Below are 24,221 nucleotides of genomic sequence, written 5' to 3'. Positions count from 1 at the left end.
AGCCCGGGTTCTTAACTGCTGTTCTATTTTGCCAGCCAAATGAGCTCCAAGCCTCCTATGGACCAGCGTTGCTGAAATGGGAGGGAGAGTGGAGAGGGTGAGGCCACTGAGAGCAGCATTTGGTATATAGCATCTCTCCAAACCCTCCAGTTCCTCTTGCCTCCCCTCCCTGGCTGTCAGCAGAGATCCCTGCCCATTGGTGTCTGTTATCTAAAACCAGTGTCTGCAAGTTTTACTTAGGTAAATAATTGTCATTGGGAAAGCAGGAGTATTTCTAATTTGGAATCAGATCCAGGCCACCTCTTGTTGCGTACCTCCCATGACAGGGAGCTTACTATCTCTCCAGGTAATTCATTGCATTGTTAGATAACATCTATTTTTAGAAAGTTCTTCCTTACCTTGAGCTGAAAGCTGCATTCTTTGGCAGTTCAGGTGCATATTCTTCAGTTAGATCAGTGGTTCTCAACTAAGGATCATCTTGACCCCACTGGCAATGTATAGAGATATTTTTGGTTGTCCCTGGGAATGCGGGGAGGGTGGTACTGGCATCCAGTGAGTAGAGGCCAGGGATGCTGCTAAACATCCAACAATGTACAGGACAGCCCTTTGCAACAAAGAATTATCCAGCTCAGAACGTCACTAGGACAAAGGCTGAGAAACTCTGAGTTAGACAGACCTGGGTTTGACTTTTGGCTTCACCATCTGCTTCCTAGCCGTGTGACCTGGGGTAAGTTGCTTCCCCCTTCTGAGCCTGAGCTGACTGCTTCTTCATTTCTACCTGGGGGATCATTGGAAGACCTCCCTGTGGGCTTGTGGTGGGCATTTAATAATGGATACAGCTTTCCCCCCGCTATCTGAAAGTTCTTTATATGCCACTTCGCTTTTATGAAAGACCTATGTTAGTACCTGTTTTCGCTAACCAAAAGAAATCTGAAGAAGATTTTCATTTTTACGGGAAAAGCGAAAACAGTGTGCAGCATCAGTCTTGCAGTGAGCTGTTATAGGGACCGGCGCGCGCATGGGCGGCTCCGCATCAGGCCGCCAGCTCCGAGCCGTGGGAGCATCTGGGCTTTATCTCCATTTATTGTGATGAGTTATTTTTTGGGTGGGGGAAGGCTAAACTATTTTTCCCATATAAATTACTGGTAATTGCTTGTTCGCTTGACGCCGTTTGGGGCTTCCGAGAAGTTTCGGAGGAACACAGCGCTTCTGGAGAGCAGGGCCTCCCGTGGAGGAAGAGCCCAGGGCTCGGCTCAGTCCTGTTGTGGCTGCTCCTGTCACCGTCCTACGATGTGCAGGAACCTGACTTTGTCTGTTCATTTGCTGGCACAGGACCTGACTGGATTAGATGATTGTCTCTCTAGGAAAAGTCCCGCTGCAGCTAATGGTTTTGGAATGGAGCCATTGCCTTAATTCAAAAATGATGGCTTGCTCTACACGAGGCTCTTAAAGAAAAAGGGTCCACTTCTGCTTGTTACCAAGTCACCCAGGGTTAGCAGAGCTTTCGCACCCCTGTCTCAGCTGATCCTCCCCACAGCCTGGGAGGGAGGTAATAATATTTTCCCTACTTTACAGGTGGGGTAATTGGAGTCCTGGCTGTTTACCCAAGCTCCACCCAGCCCAGCAAGCAAGAGCCCGGGTGAGACCTCTCTCCTTGCGTCCCCGCTTCTCTAGGGACCCAGTGCTGTAAAGAACCTGCCTTTCTTCCCGGGATGCCCTGTCCCAAGGTCCTCCGCTGGCTGCTAGCTTCCATTCTCCCCAGAGCACACCGTCTCCTCAGCACCATCTCTGTTGGCTTGGCCTTGACCCTAGAGAGCCCCGTGGGGCTGAGTAGCCTGGGGGGCATGACCTCCCGCATAACGTGAGGTGAAGGGAGGATCCGTGTCCCCAGACACCTCCCACACTCTGCCAGTGCACCTGACTTTCCTTTGGCATTTAAAGAGGGAAAACCATTCATGGATCTGTTTTTCAAAACGCAGATCCCGAGGGAGGAGAAAGGGCCTCACATGAGTTATCATCGCACTGAGCAGGGCCTGCGGAGAGATTGGGTGAGACGCAGAGGGACCAGGGCCGGCATCCTGAGCCACCTGGGCTCTGTGCTCAGGAGGGCCCTGCACTTGGCTTAGTGTTCTGCTGTCACCATCTCGAAATTCGTAATAATTTAACATTTTTTCATTTTGCTCTGGGCCCCACAAATTATGCTGCTGGTCCTGAGTGGGGCGTGAAGGAGATGCTTTGGTGGCGGCTCCTGCTGCCTCTTGGCCGTCCTCCCCCATGTGGCCTGCTTCTTGCGGGCTCAGGGCCGGGTCACAGCTCTCCCTCAGGCCTCTTCCTCCCCCTCCTCCTTTCAGGAGGCAGGTGCCAGGTGCCATGTGCATGCAGCACAGGTGCTGGTGCCTTTCCCAGGATGCTTCTTCTGAATCCTGTGGCTTCTGAGGACAAAAGTGGATTTTCTTGCTCCCAACACAGATCACTGAGCTGAAAAGGAAGGTTTCACCAGTAAATATGAGTTGAATGAGTAAGTTCTGAGCTGAGATTCTTCAGAACACCCTCACTTGTGTCTCACTCATTCATTTGACAAATATTCTGTGGACCTTTTGCTTTTATCTTTACACAAAATAACATGTTCAAGCTATGAAGGAGAAAATGTGATAAAGAACCGAGCTTACGGCGATAGGCACGGAAGGTAAACTTAGGCTATAGTAATTTTCACCAACATTTTCTTACGGAAACTATCAATGAAATAGGAAAGTTGGAAGCATTGTACAGTCAATACCCATATGCCCACCGTCTAGGTTGTAAATTAATGTTTTGCTCTTTTTGCTTTACTGTATCTCAATTCATTTATCCGTTCTTCTATCCAACTTATTTTTTGATTCATTTCAAAGTAAGTTGCAGACATCAGTAGATTTCACCTCTAAACACTTAATATGGGAAACTAATTTTCAGTTCAGTGGCCTCAATTCAATCAGAACAGCTTTTCTTTTTTAACCACAAAGGAAAAATATATAGATTTTTATATAAAGACAAATAATTTTCTGTCAACTGTAATTGTGGAATGATAAATAGTATATTCACAATGAAAACAAAATTATTGATCCCCATCTGTAAGCAATGAGGCAAAGAGACAAAGGAGAAAAGAGAGAGATTTCCTCAAAGGCAGTGGGGAAAAGAGAGAAACGAGACACTTCTGTAGGAGGGAGAGACTGGCGCTGCCTTGAGAATGCCAAGCTACGGGTGTGTTTTAGGGAACTGCTTCCTCCCAACCAAAACAATAAAAAATAAGAATCCCTGAGATGATACTGCCTTAGCTTTCTTTCCTCCTTCTTGATGTAACTGCGGAAATTCCAGGGGGTTTGGGCTTGTTCAGGGCTGAAGGTGACACTGCAAGTTGTGGGGTATTGGATGTAGGATTGGAGGAAGAGACAGGCTGAAGCTGTCGGTTTGGGGGTTGTCCTCACAGAGGTGATGGCTGAGGTGGATGGTGGGGAGTGGATCAGGCCCCTGAGGCTGACAGCAGAGAGCGACGGGAGCAGAAGGCAGGACTGGGTCACCAGAGGAGAAGTCAGAGGGCTGCTCTGACTGTGGCAGTTCAAAGCTGGAGGAGAACATGGAAAAAAACACCTAAAACAAGACTTTAAAAAAAAGAGATCTAGGGGCCAGCCCGGTGGCGCAGTGGTTAAGTTCGCATGTTCTGCTTCGGTGGTCCAGGGTTTGCCGGTTCAGATCCCGGGTGCGGACTTGGCAAGCCATGCTGTGGTAGCCATCCCACATAGAGGAAGATGGGCATATATGTTAGCTCAGGGCCAGTCTTCCTCAGCAAAAAGAGGAGGATTGGCAGCAGTTAGCTCAGGGCTAATCTTCCTCAAAAAAAAAGAGACCTGGAAAAGCCTTAGAGACCTCCTACCCCATCTTTCAACTTTGACCCAAGAGAAAACGCAAGGTGGAAAGATCACTCAGAAAATTAGTGGCAGAGCTGGGGCAAAATCAGTGCTACCCAAGTGGTGCGTTTTCAACAAACTAACTCAAGGGCTTCCTTCTGCAAGGACCAGGTGCCTTGGGGTCTTGATTTTTATCTCAAAAAAATCATATGAATTTGGCCTTCTAGTTAAGAATTTATCTGGCTTTGTCTTAATGTAAAAATACACTTACTAAATTATGAGAGAGAGTTACACTCTCTGTTAGTGTTTCTCAGTTTTCTTTGAATTCATACCACTTTTTGATGACTATCAAAATCTGACAACCCCTTCTGGAAGCTTTAATACCTACTTCTACCTCCCATCCCAGCTGAGATCACCAATAGCAGGATACAGCCTCTTTTCAGTATAAGCTCACTAGCAAAGAAGGTTTTGTTACAGATTACTTTGCATAGTTTATGTAATGAAAAAAATTCTTTTTAAATATTAAAGTAAAATAATCAATAAAAAGCAAGCCCTGTAGCGTAGTGGTTAAGATCAGCGCACTCTGCTTTGGTGGCCTGGGTTTGCGAGTTTGGATCCTGGGCATGGACATACACCACTCATCAGCCATGCTGTGGCAGTGACCCACATCGAAAGTAGAGGAAGACTGGCACAGATGTTAGCTTAGGGCTAATCTTCTTCAAGCAAAAAAGGAAGAAGATTTGCAACAGATGTTAGCTCAGGGAGAATCTTCCTCAGGAAAAGAAATAAATAAATATGTTTTCTCAAATAACACAACCCCCTTCCCATTTGAAAAACATTCATCTAAGTGATATACTAGATTTATTTCATGCTTTGTGCACCCTTGTAACCTCCCACATGTCAGTTAGGGGTGGTTGCAGCTGTGAGAAAAAACTCCCACAACAGTGACTTCAGCAAAGAAAATGTTTAATTATTTCCCATAATAACCAGTCTGGAGGAAGAAGATTCCCAGGTCGGTTCAGCAGCTCAGTGATAACAGGGCTGGCTCAAGGTTGGTGTCTCAGTGGTTTTCTTGGCATTTCCCTGATGGCCCCAAGATGACTGCCATAGCCCCAAGCATCACTTCCTGTCAGGAAGAAGGGGGCAAGTGGGAAACAATGCTTTTCCTTTTTTTGCTCATTTGTTATAGAGAAAGAACTTTCCAGAACCACACCTTGGCCATGAGACTTCCCCATCTACTTTCTTGGCCACAGTCGTGTCTCCTGCCCACTCCTGGGTGAGCCAGTGGCAGGGAAGAGCAAGAGCACGAAGTTCATCTTGGAGCAATCATGATGCAGCCAACCTTCCCAGAATACATGCAACATGGGGCTTAGACAAACTTTACCTTGTTTTTGCCCATTTCCCTCACGAGAATGTAAGCTCTATGGTGGCAGAGATGTTGTCTGTTTTGTTCACTGCTCTATTCCTAACACATTCCTAGAACAATGCCAGGAATTCAATAAATAGCCATTGAATGAATGACTAAGAAAGAAGGGAACACAGGCTGTAGGAAACCAGGAGTGTCTACCGTCCCTGACAGATATAGCCCCAGTTTGATCAATGTGATGGTGCTTTTTTTTAAAGATTGGCACCTGAGCTAACAACCGTTGCCAATCTTTTTTTGTTTTTTTAATTCTTCTCCCCAAAGCCCCCCAGTACATAGTTGTATATTTTTAGCTGTGGGTCCTTCTAGTTGTGGCATGTGGGATGCCGCCTCAGCATGGCCTGATGAGCGGTGCAATGTCCGCGCTCAGGATCCGAACAAGGGATACCCTGGGCCACCAAAGCAGAGCATGCGAACTTAACCACTTGGCCACAGGGCCGGCCCCCAATGTGATAGTTCTAAGTGACTCTAGTGATCACCAAGGCTCTGACCTTAATCCTTGTGTCTTTCCTCCCAGGGAATGAGCCATAGCCGTAGGCTGCTCTTGTACCAATGACCTGTCTCAATTCCTCCTCCGACTTAGAAGACAAGATGTGTGAGGGGAACAAGACCACCATAGCCAGTCCCCAACTGATGCCCCTTGTGGTAGTCCTGAGCACCATCTCCTTGGTCACAGTGGCACTCAACCTGCTGGTCCTGTATGCTGTGCGGAGCGAGCGGAAGCTACACACTGTGGGGAACCTGTACATCGTCAGCCTCTCGGTGGCAGACCTGATTGTGGGAGCTGTTGTCATGCCCATGAACATCCTCTACCTCTTCACGTCCAAGTGGCCCCTGGGCCGGCCTCTCTGCCTCTTTTGGCTTTCCATGGACTACGTGGCCAGCACAGCATCCATTTTCAGTGTCTTCATCTTGTGCATTGATCGCTATCGCTCAGTCCAGCAGCCCCTCAGATACTTGAGGTATCGTACCAAGACCCGAGCATCAGCCACCATCTTGGGGGCCTGGTTTCTGTCCTTCCTGTGGGTTATTCCCATTTGGGGCTGGCATCACTTCGTGTCACAGACCTGGAACCGCCAGGAGGACAAGTGTGAGACAGACTTCTATGATGTCACCTGGTTCAAGATCATGACCGCCATCATCAACTTCTACCTGCCCACCTTGCTCATGCTATGGTTCTATGCCAAGATCTACAAGGCTGTACGGCAGCACTGTCAGCACCGAGATCTCATCAACGGATCCCTCCCTTCCTTCTCTGACGTTAAGCTGAAGCCAGAGAATCCCAAGGTGGGTGCTAAGAAATCAGAGGAGTCTCCCTGGGAGGTTCTGAAAAGGAAGCCAAAAGATGCTGGTGGTGGATCTGTCTTGAAGCTACCATCTGAAGACCCAAAGGAGATGAAGTCCCCAGCTGTTTTCAGCCAAGAGGAGGTTGGAGAAGTAGACAACCTTCACTGCTTCCCACTTAACACTGTGCAGATGCACACTGAGGCAGAGGGGAATGACAGGGGCTACGTAGCCATCAACCAGAGCCAGAGCCAGCTTGAGATGGGTGAGCAGGGCCTGAACATGCGTGAGGCCAACGAGATGCCAGAGGATCAGATCCTGGGTGACAGCCCATCCTTCTCCCAGACAGACTTAGACACCCCCCCAGAGCCAGCATCTGGGAAAGGCAAACCGAGAGGTGGGTCTAACACAGGCCTGGATTACATCAAGTTCACTTGGAAGAGGCTCCGCTCACATTCGAGACAGTGCGTGTCTGGGTTGCACATGAACCGAGAACGGAAGGCTGCCAAACAATTGGGGTTTATCATGGCGGCCTTCATCCTTTGCTGGATTCCTTACTTCATCTTCTTCATGGTTATTGCCTTCTGTAAGAGCTGTTGCAATGAGCATGTACACATGTTCACCATCTGGCTGGGCTACATTAACTCCACACTGAATCCCCTCATTTACCCTTTGTGCAATGAGAACTTCAAGAAGACGTTCAAGAAAATCCTGCACATTCGCTCCTAAGGGAGACTAGAAGGGGATGCAACAAAGTGACATTTAGGATGTCCCTGAAGGAAATGGAGGATGAAGGCCTGTGAGCTGCCAGGTACCTGGGCTTTCTGGAGTCAAAAGAATAGTCTTAAGGGCTGGGTAATTTGGAAAGTTCTCAGGCACCATTGGAAGAACAGCATATGGCGGTGGTCAGTGGAGAGATTGTACTCTGAGTAGAAAGTTGAATATTTCCAAGAGAATCAAATCTGGATAATTTTTCCTGCTCTGCAGGAAGTGTGGGAGCCTCAGACTCTCATTGTAATTCAAGCTTTCAGGCTTGAATTAATTGGCAACCAAAGGGACATGTGGGTAGAGTTCCACTGGAAAATTAGATGGAACTCTGGAGCCTTCCTGGAATGGCGCTGTATGACTGTGCAGAGACCTTGCACATGCAGATAGATGCTGTCCCATGGGTCACCTTGAGAGGCATGACAGCTGTTCCACTGTGACTGCCACTTCTCAGAACATCTCTCTTCCGAGCCTCTTTTATAGCTTTCTCCAGAACCAGTGTCTGGAACACCCTGGAAATTCTGCCTTATTACTTCTCACTCACGCATGTCTTAGAGTTGATAGGAAATTATGCAGCTTGTACATCCGTTGTTTTCAACTCCAAATTCCTTTTGGCTATTAAAAAAATAACGATAAAAACTGCTCTCAAAAGAAACAGAAAAGGAATGTTCTTAATGGTTGCACATTAAAAACAAAAAAAGAAAAAGGGGAGGAGAAAGCTATATTTCCTGAGGGCTGTGCCAGGGTTATGTCACTTAAGCCCCATGACATCCCACAAGAGGAGGGTGGTATTGCTAAAGGAGCAAATTGAGGCACAGAAAGGTGAAATAAGGTGCCCAAGATCAAATAGCTAGTTATGTGAGGAAGCTACAGTGAAAACCCTGTGGGGTTCCAGATCATTGTGACACATTTTCTCCAAAAGGCAAAAGTTTTCCTGTTAAGTACACACACACACACACACAAACACACAACATTGCCAAGAGTGGTGACATTTTCTCAAAACAATATGTTGAGAGCAGCAACAGCTGACATAGAACATGTCTGTGGCCTCAGGTGATACTTTGAAAGGGACGGTGTGCATTTTTATCTGTGAGTTCTGCTGTGTTTGTTGAAAAGTCGTGTTCTTTTATAGTCACACCTCTTAAGTAAAAACTAGCAAAGGCATGGGAACATACCATTTTACTTGGTGTTTGTGTTGCAATCTGATTGTGATTTATATTTTAAAATGATGCTAAACTGTAATATATGTAGCAAATGGGAGTGCCTATACAAGCTGGTATTTTGTGTCTTGTGTTCCTGTTTGCATGATCTCTTCAAATGAGAGATTTTTACCAACCTAAAATATGGTCTTTGAAACTATACTGTTATGAGTTTGATTTATTTAATTCTACCTTTCTGAGTCTCTTGGACTGAGAAGATGTATTGAAATATACTGTTATTTGTAATGTACTGTCAAATGTCATGTTACAAGATTTGAAACAGGGTTTCTTTTTGGTTTCTGGTCACATTTGTAAATATCCTCAGACAAGGACTTACTTTTTATAACAAGCTTCGCTCTCACTCTGCTTTGCATCCCCAAAGTTCTTGCTCAAAACTGGGAGAGCTAAAGAGACATTTCTCCTGGTTTTACAAGCATCAGCTTGTCTGTTTCCTGGTCAGAAAGCATTTCCCAGAAGACCAGTGAGAGTGTTGCTTCCTGGGATCCCTCAGAATTGAAGAACACTTAAAAAGACCACCCCACACAGAAAAATGGCTAAGTGCCCATTATTTATGTTGATGGACAATTGGAGCAACTAGTGAAGAGAAGTGGTTATGAGTTCTAACTTTGGTCAGAGAGACCTCAAGGCAAGACCTTGTCTTGCCTGACAAGAACAAGAAGCTGTCAGTATAAATTGTCAGAGCATAAAGAACAAGGTCCATGGATTACCGTAGACAGCGTTGACAGTGTTTGCAGAGTGTCTGGTACACAGCAGGACTCAGATGTAGTTTTCAAACATAGTGAGCATATACCATAGTGATCATATGTGCCAATGTTCGTGCTTTACCACCATTATCTAATTTAACCTCTACAACAACCTCATGAGGGAGGTTTCTGTGTTTTTACAAATAGACAAATGGAAGCACAGAGAGGTTAAGGACCAGCTCCAAGATCTGATTCTGGAGTATGCTTCTTTTCCATGGTATCTATCTGCTCTTCTCTACTCCTGTCTGAGTGATTGAATTAATTCTTGAATTTATAAAAGGCAGTAGACCATGGTACAGAAATAACTCAGCCTCGGCCCATTCAGGAAAGAATCAGTGGCTGAGGGCTTGCACAGAATCCAGTTGAAATCGGTCTCGCTGCCCTAAATATTAAAATAAATACCTTCTAGGAGAAGGCTGTCATAGAAACCTTGATTGTAGATAAGATCTTGCAGACTCAGAAGCTCCTTCAGGTTTCTTTTTATGGGCTTAAAGCTAATCAGCTTTAAGCTAATTCCTCGAATGATCAATTTGCCAAATTTACCAAACATTGGGGTCTTTTTAACTATTTACAAGGTTTACAATGATGCCTTTGGATGAGGCACTTAAGAACAGTTTTCTACAACTGTTGTGAAGTTACAGTAACTGATTTTCATTTTTCTTCAAAGCCACATATTGAGGAAGGTCAATTTGTCTTTGGCCCCAGCTCACTGCTACTTCAGGGAGAGACTGAGTTGTAGAGAGGGGAGAAATAGAGGTGGGGAGACTGAGGATTGGAGAAGGAAGAATAAGGGGTAGAAAGAAGAGGAAACTAGTGGAGGTAGGGGAGCCAGAGCCAGAGAGGATGGACTAACAGGGAGAGATGGGGGCACCAAAGGACAGAAGGGGGAGAGGGAAAAAGGGTTGTGCAGAAGGACAGGGATGGGGAGAGACTAAGGGGCAGAGAGATGGAGACATTTAGTGGGAGAAAAAGGGAGACACTGATGGGGAGACACAAGGAGAAACTGAGGAATGAGAAAGGAGATAGAAAAAGAGAAGTGGTGAATCAGGGACAGAAAGATATAGACGGAGTGGCATAATAGTAACACACAAGAAAAATCTACATTCAAGAACATATTCTTCATTAATATATTCATAAGTTAAATATATTCAAAGGGAGAATAAACCATCCTTAGCTTTTGATAAATAGAAAATTTCTTCAACTGCTTCTTTGAAGACAACATGAAAACCAGTCAACTACCACATCACATAAATCTTTAAAAGCTCGTGAAGCCATTCCATCCAATAGAAATTGCTGTCAACCTTAGAAGCTGGTGACATTAGCGAAGTGTTCATTCAGAAAACCTGCGAGTCTGCAGATTGGCCATTTGATGAATTGGTCACTTGCCTGCTTGGCTTGCAGAAAATTGTTGGTGTCTCTTTTGAAGATGAGCCCTTCAAGAGGTAGATTTAATAGTCTTAACACGGGGTGGAGAAAGTGCTGGGGCTCCCCTGGCTGCAACACATTCTCAGTGCTATAAAGAAACAATTCTGTTAGGATCTGATTTGCCAACATGTCATTCCACAATTTCTTGGCCTTTCAAAGCCTAGGGGACGGACGTGGCATATAGTTCCCATTGTGGGGAGTGTGCTCTCAACTGAGCTGCAAGTCAAGGCATGCAAGTGGATTGACTTGAATCGTTGTGGTCTTGAGTAAGTGTCAAGGGCCTCCTTGTCATGCTGCCTCTGAGAACATTCTCTGCCTATGGCTCCTGGTCTTACAGCATCTTAGTGCCTCAGTGTCCTGTCTCCCCCGTCCTGGGCAGCAGGGGCAGGTCTTCTGCTCCGAGCCTCCCTAATTTCCTGCTAACAAGGAGGCCACATTTGTGACTTGAGCGACCATCTATTTGGGATGCCGAGACCTCATCTCTTAATTTAACAGATATTGTTGAACACTTCTTGGGCCAGGCATTAGGAGACAATGGGGAACAACATGATATGGTTTCAACTCTATGGGGCTACTTCAGGGTTGCAAGTGACGGAAACCAGCTTGGTGAATGGCTACTGGGGTGTTTTGTGGAATCCGGTAACATTTTGGATGACCTTGCCTCGGGAAGAGCTTGAGCCAAGTCAGCCACAGGAAGCTCAGCAGTCATAATTCAAGCAAGTTCCCTCTAGGATACTGCCATTGACCAACATGAATTATTCCGGTTCCTATTTTCTATGAGCATCAGTTGAAAAGTCCAAAGCTCAGGGTAAAGAATCATCCTCTGTCCACTTCTGCGGCAGTCAACTCTGAAGGGACGTGGGGGGCCAGGTGGCACATCTTGGAGGACCAGCAGTTCCCAGAGAAGGGAGAATCATCGTGAGCTTGGCAGAAACTCCAAAAGGTATTAATTATAAGGATCTCGAAGTCCAGCAGGGGAAACAAGGTTAAAAAGAACTAACTTCAGGGGCTGGCCCAGTGGCATAGCAGTTAAGTTCACGTGCTGCACTTCGGTGGCCCAGGGTTTGCAGGTTCGGATCCCAGGTGCAGACCTACCACCACTCATCAAGCCATGCTGTGGCAGCATCCCACATAAAGTAGAGTAAGATCGGCACAAATGTTAGCTCAGTGACAATCTTCTTCAAGCAAAAAGAGGAAGATTGGCAACAGATGTTAGCTTAGGGCCAATCTTCCTCACAAAAAAAGAGAAAAAGAACTAACGTCAACCTAGCCTCATCAAACTTTAATAGAGTGAAGCCTAGAGGTGGGTGGGTGTCAGGCATGCCTTCACATAGGGGGTAACATCCCTACTGGGTTTTTTAAAAATCAAATTTATTACATTAAATACATACAGTAAAATGCACCTATTTTAAATGTAGATTTCGATGAGTTTTGACAAATATGTACACCCATGTCATCCCCATCTCAATCAAGATATAGAACATTTCCATCATGCCAGAAAGTTCCTCATGCCCCTTTGCAGACCATGCCTCCCTTTATGCCTCCCTATATACCTCACTATGATTTAGTTTTGCTGATTCTAGATCTTTCCATAAGTGGAATCATATGCGCTCTTTTTTCCATCAATATTTTGTCTAATATTCACTTACATTTCAACTGGATTTTGAAGATGGGGAAAGGGTTACATAAGCGGAGGAAGTGTGAGGGTATTGCCGGGATGGAGAGAGAAAAGAGCAGAGAGTGCTTAAAACACCAGAGTTGGGGCTGGCCCCATGGCCAAGTGGTTAAGTTCACGTGCTCCGCTTTGGCGGCCCAGGGTTTCACCAGTTCGGATCCTGGGCGCGGACATGGCACTGCTCACCAAGTCATGCTGAGGTGGCGTCCCACATGCCACAACTAGAAGGACCCACAAATAAAAAATACACAACTACGTGCTGGAGGGCTTTGGGAGAAAAAGGAAAAAAAAAACAAACACCGGAGTTAACTTAGTGTGATCCAAGCATGCAGTCTGAGGGAGCAGTGGCAAGAGAGAAGCCTGATAGAGTGGGAAGAGTTGACAATGTTGAATTTTACCTGAGCCCCGTGCTCTTGAAAAACAACAATGGTTAAGAAATCCCCCCTCCACACCCCCCTTCTGTGCTTCAGAAATGGTTTACTGCAAAGAAACATCACTTCCGTGTGACTTAGATCAAACTCATGAATGCCTCCCTTGTTCACCTGAGGCAAGGCCAGACACAGTCCTAAGTTCCTATTCTTTGCCTTATAAATGATTAGCTGAACGACTTGTCTCTACTGATCAATGGGAACAAAATGCCTGTTAACCAACTTTAGTTAAGCTTCTCTCAGTCCCCCAGTCTCCTTGATTTTTACCCACGGGCAGGCTGGAGCCCGCATACAACCCCTCCTGAGAACACGCTGGCTTCAAGGTAAAACATCCTCTGATTTACTGCTGTCCGATCAAGCCACCCTTTCTTCTCACTTTCCCACACACCCAGTTCTTTCTAGCCTCCTTCTCTCTTCCCTACAGAAGAAAAACTCTTTTTGCTTAACCCTCAAGACACTTGCAGATCTTTTGGTCAGAGTGGTCTCCCTATTGCAATATTCCCTCCACTATCGCAATAGTACCCCCCATCCCCCCAAGAATCCTTTAGAATAAAGTATCTCCTTACTAAGTCAAACAGGCTTCAATTAGGATCCTGGCCCCAAAGCTCTTTAACTTTCAACAAGCCTCTTAACCTTTCCTAGCCTCCATTCTTTTATATATAAAATGGGGATAGTATAATGTCTACCTTGCAGGATTTCTGTGGCAATTAGAGATGTGAAACCCTGAAAACATGGTAGATAATAAATAGTAGTCATTACTCTTGTTATCATAAGTAATATTAATATCATAAGAGGTACGTCAGTCATTTTGTGAATGGCCTTATATGTCAGGTTAAGTTTATACTCACTATTGTATCTTCAACACCTCTCAATGCTTGGTACAGAGTATATGCTCAATAAATAATTTAGAATGAATAACTTTATCTCATTGACAGCAGGGAGGTATTGGAACAATGCCTGGTTTAGGAAGAGCAAGTTGGTCACTGTCGACATTCAACGACCTTTACGTATTAAAATTCTCATCTCCTGTCTGTCCATACCGGCCTTCTAGCCGTCTTGTGATAAATTTGATTCTGCCGCTCCTGGAAAATGGAAATGATGATAATTCCTGTCATCTTCTAAAAAGAAAGAACGTGGAGCACTTTCTGAAAAGCCTGACGGGCATATACACATTCCCACGTCTGATCAGGGACAGACAGTCTCTATCTCGGGTCTCACCAGGGGGCCGTGCCCAGCTCCCGATGCCCCGCCCTCCCCACGACTAGTTCCTCCCACTCTGCCTGGTGCTAGGGACTCTTTTACCAGGCTGGCCCGAGGCTCCGTGTGCGCGTGCGCACCGTCCCTCCTCCCGCCCGGCAGGCGGGGGCGGGGCCGCGTTGCGTCATCGGGGCGCGCCGCGGACGACGCTGCGGTTGCCGGAAGTTGGGCGGCGGTAAGTGAGCCGCACCGGTGAGGGAGCTGCGGACTGCTGCGGTGTTGCTTTGGAGGGCTGGCGGGAAGGGGCGAGCTCGGCGATGCGGGCGAGGGTCACGGCGGGTCTCAGCATCCTCCCCTGGCCGTGCCTGGGCAGCCTCTCTCTAGGGAGTCGCCGACGCAGGCTCTCGCCCTCCTTCAGTCGAGTCCCTCATACCAGTTCAGCCGGGGTCTTCGGGCTGGGACGCTCCTGCTGGTTACCTGTCAGTCCCTCCTGTCGTCTCTCTGGCGGGGAGTGCCCAGCGTCCCCGCTCTTGGGACCCGGGGGAGAGGACGCCTGGGGGCTCCTCCTGGCTCTGCGTTCCTGGCTTTGCTGTGTGCCTGTGGCGCATCCCTCCCTTCACCGAGCCTCTCTTCCTTCATCTGTAATATGGGGGTGATAACGCGTCATTTGGGGAGCGAGGCGGGCAAATGGAGTCAACTCCAGGGGCTTTTCTGAGCCAGGGTTCTCGATTCCTTGCTTTGGTCCAGGGTCTGCAAACGTTAATGCTTAAACAGTCAGGTTAGGTAAATGTGGGTGTAAGAAAATTTTATGTTAGTGTCAAATTGGTTTTTACTGATTTGAGTTTTATAAGCACAATACTAACATGAGATTGAAGAAGTGAACCCAGAACTCCTGTGTGTGTGTGTATGCACGTGCAATCTCAATTTCTAAACACTGGTGACTAATACGATTTTTGAAAAAAACTTTTAAACTCTGTGCAACTGAAACCAGGTATTTCTGTGGCTGCCGGTTTGGGACCTCCGGGTCCCAGGCTCCCTTTCCCACTGAAGACTTGGATTTCATCTCTGACACCCCTGCCCGCTTGTTAAATTTCTAAAGTGACAGCAAGCTCACTGCTTTGGGTCTTACTCGTGCTTGGTCTGACCCCAGCTCTGACCCTTAAAAAGTCGTCTGTTGAGCTGAAAGCTGTTCCCCAGTAATCTCAGCTGGTGGTCCCTCTCTCAGGCTCTTGGGCACCCCTTCCACTGAATTGCTAGTTTGTCTTCCTCTTTCCACCTTTTGTTTTCCAGGCTAAGCTCATTTAGTTTGTTTACCCACCCTAACTCCACAGGCCTGAGAATCTTGTCTTATTTGTAGTTATATCCCCAGCGTGTAGAACAGTGCCTAGCATATTATATAGGCTCAATAAATATTTATTGAATGAGTGAATGAAACAAATATTTGAGGGTCTGTTATGTGCCAGGCATTATTGTAAGCACTGGGGATGTAGGAGTAAAGTAAGACCAAAAAGAACCTTGTTTCACGGAGCCTACTTTTTGATGGTAGTGGTGGCAGCGACTGTTGCAGTGATTGTCAATAAATATGATACTTTTAATGGCTGGTAGATGTTGCAGATCCTGATAGATGCTACAAAAAGAGCAACAGCATTAGGATCGAGAGTAACTGGGGGGAAGCAGAGGGAGCTGTTTTTAAAGCCAGCTGATCAGGGGTGACTTCTCTGAGGAGGTGCCATTTGACCTAACACCCGAATGAAGAAAAAGCCACACTTGTGAAGGCTCATCCTGCCCAGTGGTTCCTCCATCTCCCACCTCTGTGCTCTAGTCTTGTTAAACAGCTCACAGGTCGTGTCTCACGTTTGCTTCTGCTGCTTCAGCTGCCTAGGACGTCTCCACTTCCCCATCCGTTTTTCTTGGCCAATTCCTCCCTGCCCCTCATGTGACGTGATTTCGAAACCCTTTAAGGAGCTGAGTACAGGGCTCGAATTCAACCACAAGATCCTCTTTCTGTTCACAGCCAGCTTCTCATAATAGAGAATAAGCATAAATATTTATTGAGCTTCTGCTGTGTGCCTGACATTGCTCTGCAAGCTGGAAATACAAAAATGAGTAAGATACACATCCCTGTCCTCAAGGAGTTTACTGTTTTTTTAAGTCAAGACATAGACAACAGCACTGTGGTCTGAAGCTATTGTAGAGGTTTGCCGGAGGAGGCCTTAGGATGCTCGTAAGTCAGGCTGAGGCATCAGGGAAGGCTTCTGGCAGGAGATGGTGCTTTCTCCAAGTCCTAAGGGAGGAGCCGGCTCAATCAGGTGAAGAGGGATGGGAGGTGAGGTGATATTGCAGATGCTGGGTTGGGAGTGGTGCAAGCAAAGGGCTGTCGGTGAGAATGCATGCCCTGTGAGTCGTTTACCCGAGTTGGAGTGGAGTGCAGGATAAGAGTGACAGGAAAGGAAAGGAGCAGGTCACAAAGGGCCTTGCAGGCAACAGCATGTCAAGAACACAGACTTTGGAATCTAAGATACCTGTGTGCCAATACTGGTTTTTCCACTGGACTAGTTTTGTGACCTTGGGCAAGTCACTTCTTTCTGAACTCCTGTTTACTCATCTATAAAAAGGGGAAATATAGTCTACCTTCCAAGGTTGCTGTGAAATGAATGGGATGGTATATATTACTTGGCACTGGTAGATGGTAAACAGTAAACTATAGCAGTTAATATTGCCGTGCTAAGAAATTGGGTTTTATTTTGAAAGCGTAGGGGTGGAGAGTGGACACTGAAGAATTTTGAACAGGGGTATGACATGTTCTCGTCTGTTTTAAATTACCCAGGCAGCAATGTGGTAATTACGCTGAATAGGGCAGGACCAGTAGGGAGACCAGCCAGGGCACTGTTTCAGTGGTCCAATTGTTTTGGGAGGGAGGCCTGACCCGAGGCAGTGGCTGTAGGGATGGAGAGGGGTGGATGGATTTGAAAGATAAAGGAAGAGGGCTTTGCTGGACTGGTAACTGATTGGATGGCAAGGAGAGGAGGGAGCTAGGAATCAGGATATTGGGGGCTGGGGAGGAATGAATCCTCCACATGGAAATAAGTGATAATAAAGTTCTTTGATTAGTGGTCCCTGATTGGTTATCCCTGACTACCTCTGAGATTTTATTTGGAAGTCCAATGTACCGAAGTTCACTAATGGCTTCCTCCTCTCCTCTCTCTGTCTCCTGATCCCCCCACCTCTCTCCAGTGTAAGTAAGGCCCAATTGTGTATTCAAGGGAGATTAAATAGATGCTGCTTTGTTAGTGGGTAGACAGTATGCATCTCCATGGCCTTGGCAGACTGCTTGACAACCAGTTCATTCAGCCTCAGTCCAGCCCCAGAACGATCACCTGTGTTTGGGATTTCCTCACACGTTCTTCGCTCTGGTTACCCTCCTTTGAATCTGTTTCTGTTTGACAGTCTCTTGGCGTATGTGCTGTAGAAAGGAGGTCCTCTTTGCTCCAGGAGTCTGACACTGCAGAGCAGAACTGTCCTTTGCTTGCGGTACCTAAGGCCCTGCCCAGCTCTGTTGGAGACACATGTTGCTCTTGACACCGTCTGGAGAGCTTGGGCAGCTCCCTTGGCCATCCTCTCCTCAGCCTCCTCCCTTGCTTTTGACTTCACCACGCTGCAGTATTCTGTTAAGACTCCTCTGCTTTCTCTTCTCTGGTTTACAGATTTATCTCCTGCTGACCCCATCACTTTGCCTTCTATCCTAATTTATGAAAGAACTGGTGTTTGTCTTAAGGCTAATTGCTTTATTGTGCTGAGATTCCATCTCCACCTTTTCCTCAGGACTTGATCCCATTGTTTGTTTGGTTTCTTTCCTATTTAATCAACCCTTCTCATTTAAATATCTTCCGCTTACTTCCATCTTGGAAAAAAGCAAAAACCCTCGCATTAACCTCTGCTGTACCCCACCCATCATGCAGCCTCTTCCCAGCTGCATTTCTTGGACGAGTTGCCATGTCTACTTCCTGAAGCTGTCGTCTGTCTGCTGGAATCCTGCTTCTGCCTCCTCACCCCTCTTCTCAAACTGCTTTCCCCAAAGTCATCAGAACTCCATGTGCCAGAACTCCTGAACACTTTTACTTTCTTATCTTTTGAATTCTCAGCACATCTGATATTGCTGATCTTCCTTCCCTTATGAAAACCACTCCTGCTTTGTATTATCTTTGGCCATTTCCTCCTCAGTTCTCATTGTGGGCTCTCTTCCTCCTTTTGTCTTTTAAATGCTAGTTTTCTCCGAGGCTCTCCTTTCTACTCTTGTGTTGTTCTCACTCACAGCGTCAACTCTCGTTTATGTCCGGGGACCCCTGCTCTGTACCTTGGATCCAGATCCCTCTTGAGTGCCAACCCTCAAACTCAGTGACCCAAAACTGAGCTATCATCTTCCCTCCAAACCTGCAATTCTTTCTCCACTCTTTGATCTCTCTCATTCCCCTTCTGCCGTTTGGTTATTCCCATCAGAACCCTGAGAGTCACCTTGGACCTTTCTCTCTCATACCACCCCTCCCTTTCTCCTTCCCAGCCCAGGCAGTCATCGGATTTATTCTATGTCCTTGCCCTTGATATCGCCTGATACACTTTCTCCTCCATTTCCTCTCCTGCTGCCTTACTTCAGGCCCTTCTCGCTTCCTGCTTATATTCTTGTGCAGCTTCCAGCTGGCTGCCCCACCTCAGCCTTCTGGCCCTCACTGGTGCTGGAGTGCCCTTTCTAAAATACCGATCTTTGCTAAATATGAATCTGTAGATCATAGAAGGCCTTTTATGATTTGGCTTTTGCCTACTTTTCCGGCATGGTTTCCAGCCTCTCTACCGCATATGAGTGTACTCCTAGCCATACAAGAACTGTTTGTATTTTCTCAAACATACCATGCTGTTTCCTTTGTTCATCAATTCACCCATCAGCGAGTATTTATTGGGCGCTTCTGAGGTGCTGGGTCTGAGTCAAATGCTGGGGAATGGAGGAAAATGGAAAACAGATGTGATCTCTTTCTCCCGGAGCTTTTATTCTCGTAGGGAAGACTGACGTTCATGAGTATATGTGAAATAACAGCACGCGTGCTATGAAGGGGAGGGACGTGGCGCTCTTTGGGGGTGTGTTACAGAATTGACCTAAGCAGGAGGTGGGGGAGTCAGGGAAGCCTTCCCCCAGAAGTGATGCTCAATGCTGAGATTCGAAGGGAGAAAAGGAGTTAAGTAGATGGTGGGCGTGTGGGTGGATAAAAACATTCCAAGCTTGTGCAGAGGCCGTGGGATGGTTCTGTAATTGGAGCTGAGACAGCTTCCTCACTTTGCCTGGAGTGTCCCCGCTCCCCACCTGCTTGGGGTGGTGCTGCCAACCACTCCCCTCTCCCAACCATCAAGGGGGCATTTGGAAGTGTGTGGAACCATTTTACATTGTGACAAGGACCAGAGGGCTTTACTGCACTTATTAAGAGGGTCCTGGGAATGTTAAACATCCTGCAATGTGCAGGGATAGTTCCAAATGAAAAAGAATTGTCCCACCCAACATGCTAATAGCATTCCTGTTGAGAATCTACTAACAGTTTTTTTTTAAAACCTTGGCTCAAAGGTTGGGGCCAGCTCGTGGCCTAGTGACCTAGTGGTTAAGTTTGGTGTGCTCTGCTTCGGCGGCCCAGGTTCAGTTCCTGGGCATGGACCTACACCACTCATTGGTAGACATGCTGTGGCAGCAACCCACATACAAATTAGAGGAAGACTGGCACAGATGTTAGCTCAGGGCAAATCTTCCTCAGGAAACAAACAAAAATAACTTAAAAAAACTCTTCTATTTAAAAAATAAAGCCTTGGCTTAAGGATTTCTGTGGGAAACATCACTCCCTCTTCATTCTAATTTATATGTCCCTCCTTGCTCCTCCCATAATACCCTATACAAACACTTATGACACTGAACTGTACTGGTTTTACCCACAAATTGCTATACAGTCAGTCCTGATCTGTCTTACCCTCAAAAGTGATAGCTCCTTAAAGACAGGGACCATAGCTATTTGCCAGTGACTCCTGAAATATAGCACAGGGACTAGTGCATAATGTGAATGTTTATTGAAGGAATAACGAAATGGAAACCCCCGTGTCTTGTTACACGCTTTGTTGATGATACTCGTTCTACTTTTAAGTGCGTCCTCTTTGCCAGATTCGTCATTTTCTAACTGAATCCTCTCAATAATTCTGCAGTGTAGGTGGCGTCCCATCTTACAGATGAGGAAGCAGGCTCTGAGGAGTTAAATGACTTGCCCAAGGTTGTGTGGCTAGAAGTAGCAAAGGTGGGATTTGTACTGGGTTCTCTCTGGCTCATGAAGCTGTCCCCTTCTGTCTGTCATCCTGCCTTCAGTGTATCAGACTGCATTGTTGTCCAGTTGGTTTTTGGGCCTGAGATTTAAGATTTTTTATTTACCTCTGTGAAATTTTTAATCTTGTTAAAATAGGCCTGTCATTTCAGGCAGTCAGAATCTTTTTTATTCTGAATTTTTTTGTTTGTTTGTTTTGTTTTACTCATTTTATTTTTTTACTTTTTATTAAGATTATGGTAGTCTACAACTTTGTGAAATTTCAGTTGTACATTATTGTCAGTCATGTTGTAGGTGCACCCCTTTACCCTTTGTGCCCACCCTCCTACTCCCCCTTTCCTCTGATAACCATCAATCAGTTCTCTTTGTCTACATGTTTAACTTCCACCTATGAGTGGAGTTATACAGAGTTCATTTTTCTCTATTTGGCTTATTTCACTTAACATAATACCCTCAAGGTCCATCCATGTTGTTGTGAATGGGACAATTTTATCCTTTTGTGTGGCTGAGTAGTATTCCATTGTGTGTGTGTGTGTGTGTGTGTGTATACCATATCTTCTTTATCCAATCATCAGTTGATGGGCACAGTTGCTTCCATGTCTTCACTATTGTAAATAACGCTGCAATGAACATAGGGGTGCATGGGACTTTTGGAATTGCTGATTTCTAGCTCTTTGGATAGATACCCCCTAGTGGGATAGCTGGGTCATATGGTATTTCTAATTTTAATTTTTTCAGAAATCTCCATACTGTTTTCCATAGTGGCTGCACCAGTTTGCATTCCCACCAACAGTGTATGAGGGTTCCTTTTTCTCCACAACCTCTCCAACATTTGTTACTTTTTGTTTTGTTTATTTTTGCCATTCTAACAGGTGTAAGGTGATATCTTAGTGTAGTTGTGATTTGCATTTCCCTGATGATTAGTGATGATGAGCACCTTTTCATGTGTCTATTGGCCATCCGTCTATCTTCTTTGGAGAAATGTCTGTTCATGTCCCCTGCCCATTTTTTGATTAGGTTGTTTGATTTTTTGTTGTTGAGTTGTGTGAGTTCTTTATATATTATGGAGATTAACCCTTTGTTGGATATATAACTTGTAAATATTTTTTCCCAATTAGTAGGTTGTTTTCTTGTTTCAATCCTATTTTCCCTTGCCTTGAATAATCTCTTTAGTCTGATGAAGTTCCATTTGTTTATTCTTTCTATTGTTTCCCTTGTCTGAGAAGACATGGTGTCTGAAAAGATCCTTTTGATACTGATCTCAAAGAGTGTACTGCCTATATTTTCTTCTAGAAGCCTTATGGTTTCAGGTCTAATCTTTAGGTCTTTGGTCAATTTTGAGTTTATTTTTGTTAATGGTGAAAAAGAATGGTCAATTTTCATTATTTTACATGTGGCTGTCCAGTTTTCCCAGCACCATTTGTTGAAGAAACTTTCTTTTCTCCATTGTAGGCCCTCAGCTCCTTTGTCGAAGATTAGCTGGCCATAGATGTGTGGTTTTATTTCTGGGCTTTCAATTTTGTTCCATTGATCTGTGGACCTGTTTTTGTACCAGTACCATGCTGTTTTGATTACTGTAGCTTTGTAGTATGTTTTGAAGTCAGAGATTGTGATGCCTCCAGCTTTCTTCTTTTTTCTCAGGATTGCTTTAGCAATTCGGAATCTTTTATTGCCCCATATGAATTTTAGGATTCTTTGTTCAATTTCTGTAAAGAATGTCATTGGGATTCTGATTGGGATAGCATTGAATCTGTAGATTGCTTTAGGTAGTATGGACATTTTAACTATGTTTATTCTTCCAATCCATGTGCATGGAATGTCTTTCCATCTCTTTATGTCGTCATCAATTTCTTTCAGGAAGGTCTTGTAGTTTTCGTTGTATAGGTCTTTCACTTCCTTGGTTAAATTTACCCCAAGATATTTTACTCTTTTTGTTGCAATTGTGAATGGGATTGTGTTCTTGAGATCTTATTCCTGTTAGTTCATTGTTAGAGTATAGAAATGCTACTGATTTATGTGTGTTGATTTTATACCCTTCAACTTTGCTGTAGTTGTTGATTATTTCTAAAAGTTTTCCTATGGATTCTTTGGGGTTTTCCTATGGATTTCTTTGGAGTGTATAAGATCATGTCGACTGCAAACAGCGAGAGTTTCACTTCTTCATTGCCTATTTGGGTTCCTTTTATTTTTTTTTCCTGTCTAATTGCTCTGGCCAAAACCTCCAGTATTATGTTGAATAGGAGTGGTGAGAGTGGACACCCTTGTTCCTGTTCTCAGAAGGATGGCTTTCAGTTTTTGTCCATTGAGTATGATGTTGGCTGTGGGTTTGTCATATATGGCCTTTATTATGTTGAGGTACTTTCCTTCTATACCCATTTTATTGAGAGTTTTTATCATAAATGGATGTTGGATCTTGTTGAATGCTTTCTCTGCATCTATTTGATCATGTGGTTTTTGTTTCTCATTTTGTTAATGTAGTGTATCATGTTGATTGACTTGCAGATGTTGAACCATCCCTGTGTCCCTGGGATAAATCCAGCTTGCTCATGGTGTATAATCTTTTTAATGTATTGCTGTATTCAGTTTGCCAAAATTTTGTTGAGGATTTTTGCGTCTATGTTCATCAGTGATATTGGCCTGTAGTTCTCCTTCTTTGTGTTGTCCTTGTCAGGTTTGGGCATCAGGGTGATGTTGGCTTCATAGAATGTGTTAGGGAGTGCTCCATCTTCCTCAATTTTCTGGAATAGTTTGAGAAGCATAGGTGTTAAATCTTCTCTGAATGTTTGGTGGAATTCTCCAGAGAAGCCATCTGGTCCTGGACTTTTATTTTTGGGGAGGTTTTTGATTACTGTTTCAATTTCTTTACTTGTGATCGGTCTATTCAGATTGTCTGTTTCTTCCTGCTTCAGTTTTGGGAGGTTGTAAGAGTCTAAGAATTTATCCATTTCTTCTAAGTTGTCCAATTTGTTGGCGTATAGTTTTTCATAGTATTCTCTTATGATCCTTTGTATTTCTGTGGTATACATTCTGATTTCTCCTCTCTCATTTTTAATTTTATTTATTTGAGTCTTCTCTCTTTTTTTCTTAGTGAACCTGTTTGTCAATTTTATTTTTTCAAAGAACCAACTCTTTGTTCCATTGATCCTTTCTACTGTCTTTTTTGTCTCAATTTCATTTACTTCTGCTCTAATTTTTATTATTTCCCTCCCTCTGCTGACTTTGGGCTTTGTTTGTTCTTCTTTTTCTAATTCTGTTAGGTGTTGTTTGAAATTGCTTATCTGAGATTTTTCTTGTTTATTGAGGTGAACCTGTATTGCAATGAATTTCCCTCTTAGGACCACTTTTGCTGTGTCCCAAAGGAGTTGATGTGGCGTGTTTTCATTTTCATTTGTCTCCAGATAATATTTGATTTCTTCTTTAATTTCTTCAATGATCCATTGTTTGTTCAGTAGCATGTTGTTTAGTCTCCACATTTTTGCCCCTTTCCCAGCTTTATTCTTGTAGTTGACTTCTAGTTTCATAGCATTGTGGTCGGAAAAGATGCTTTGATATTATTTCAAGCCTCTTGAATTTGTTGAGGCTTGCTTTGTTTCCAAAGATATGGTCTATCCTTGAGAATGTTCCATGTGCACTTCAGAAGAATGTGTAAACTGCCGTTCTTGGATGGAGTGTTCTGTATATATCTATTAAGTCTATCTGGTCTAGTTTTTCATTTAATTCTATAATTTCCTTGTTGACTTCTGTCTGGATGATCTGTCCATTGGTGTTAGTGGGGTGCTGGGGTCCCCTACTATTATTGTATTGTTGTTGATATCTCCTTTTAGTTTTGTTGATAGTTG

At 44.8% G+C, this 24,221-nt stretch overlaps 2 protein-coding genes across 10 annotated transcripts in view; both read left to right on the top strand.

The window, feature by feature from the left end:
• The window catches only part of HRH1 (histamine receptor H1), a 93,345-nt gene extending 84,633 nt beyond the window's left edge, over window positions 1–8,712 (top strand). For 4 of the 9 annotated variants that reach the window (XM_046641467.1, XM_046641492.1, XM_046641501.1 and 1 more), the window contains 2 exons: window positions 1,576–1,639; window positions 5,822–8,712. In XM_046641467.1, the coding sequence (XP_046497423.1) occupies window positions 5,857–7,317 (1,461 nt within the window). In that variant the 5' untranslated portion in view covers window positions 1,576–1,639; window positions 5,822–5,856 and the 3' untranslated portion in view covers window positions 7,318–8,712. Of the gene's footprint in view, window positions 1–221; window positions 241–1,575; window positions 1,640–5,821 lie in introns of those variants that run through there. The other 5 variants (XM_046641459.1, XM_046641510.1, XM_046641522.1 and 2 more) reach the window with 2 other exon arrangements.
• Window positions 8,713–14,230: 5,518 nt separating this feature from the next.
• Window positions 14,231–24,221, top strand: part of ATG7 (autophagy related 7) — a 258,483-nt gene continuing 248,492 nt past the window's right edge. The window contains exon 1 of the mRNA XM_046641431.1: window positions 14,231–14,276. The gene's annotated coding sequence lies outside the window, so the exon portion shown is untranslated. The remainder of the gene's footprint in view (window positions 14,277–24,221) is intronic.

Source organism: Equus quagga, chromosome 1 (assembly GCF_021613505.1).
Source record: "Equus quagga isolate Etosha38 chromosome 1, UCLA_HA_Equagga_1.0, whole genome shotgun sequence".
In the NCBI taxonomy this organism is placed as follows: Eukaryota; Metazoa; Chordata; class Mammalia; order Perissodactyla; family Equidae; genus Equus; species Equus quagga.
Note: the sequence above shows the minus strand (reverse complement) of the source record. Positions and strands in the feature narration are given on the sequence as shown.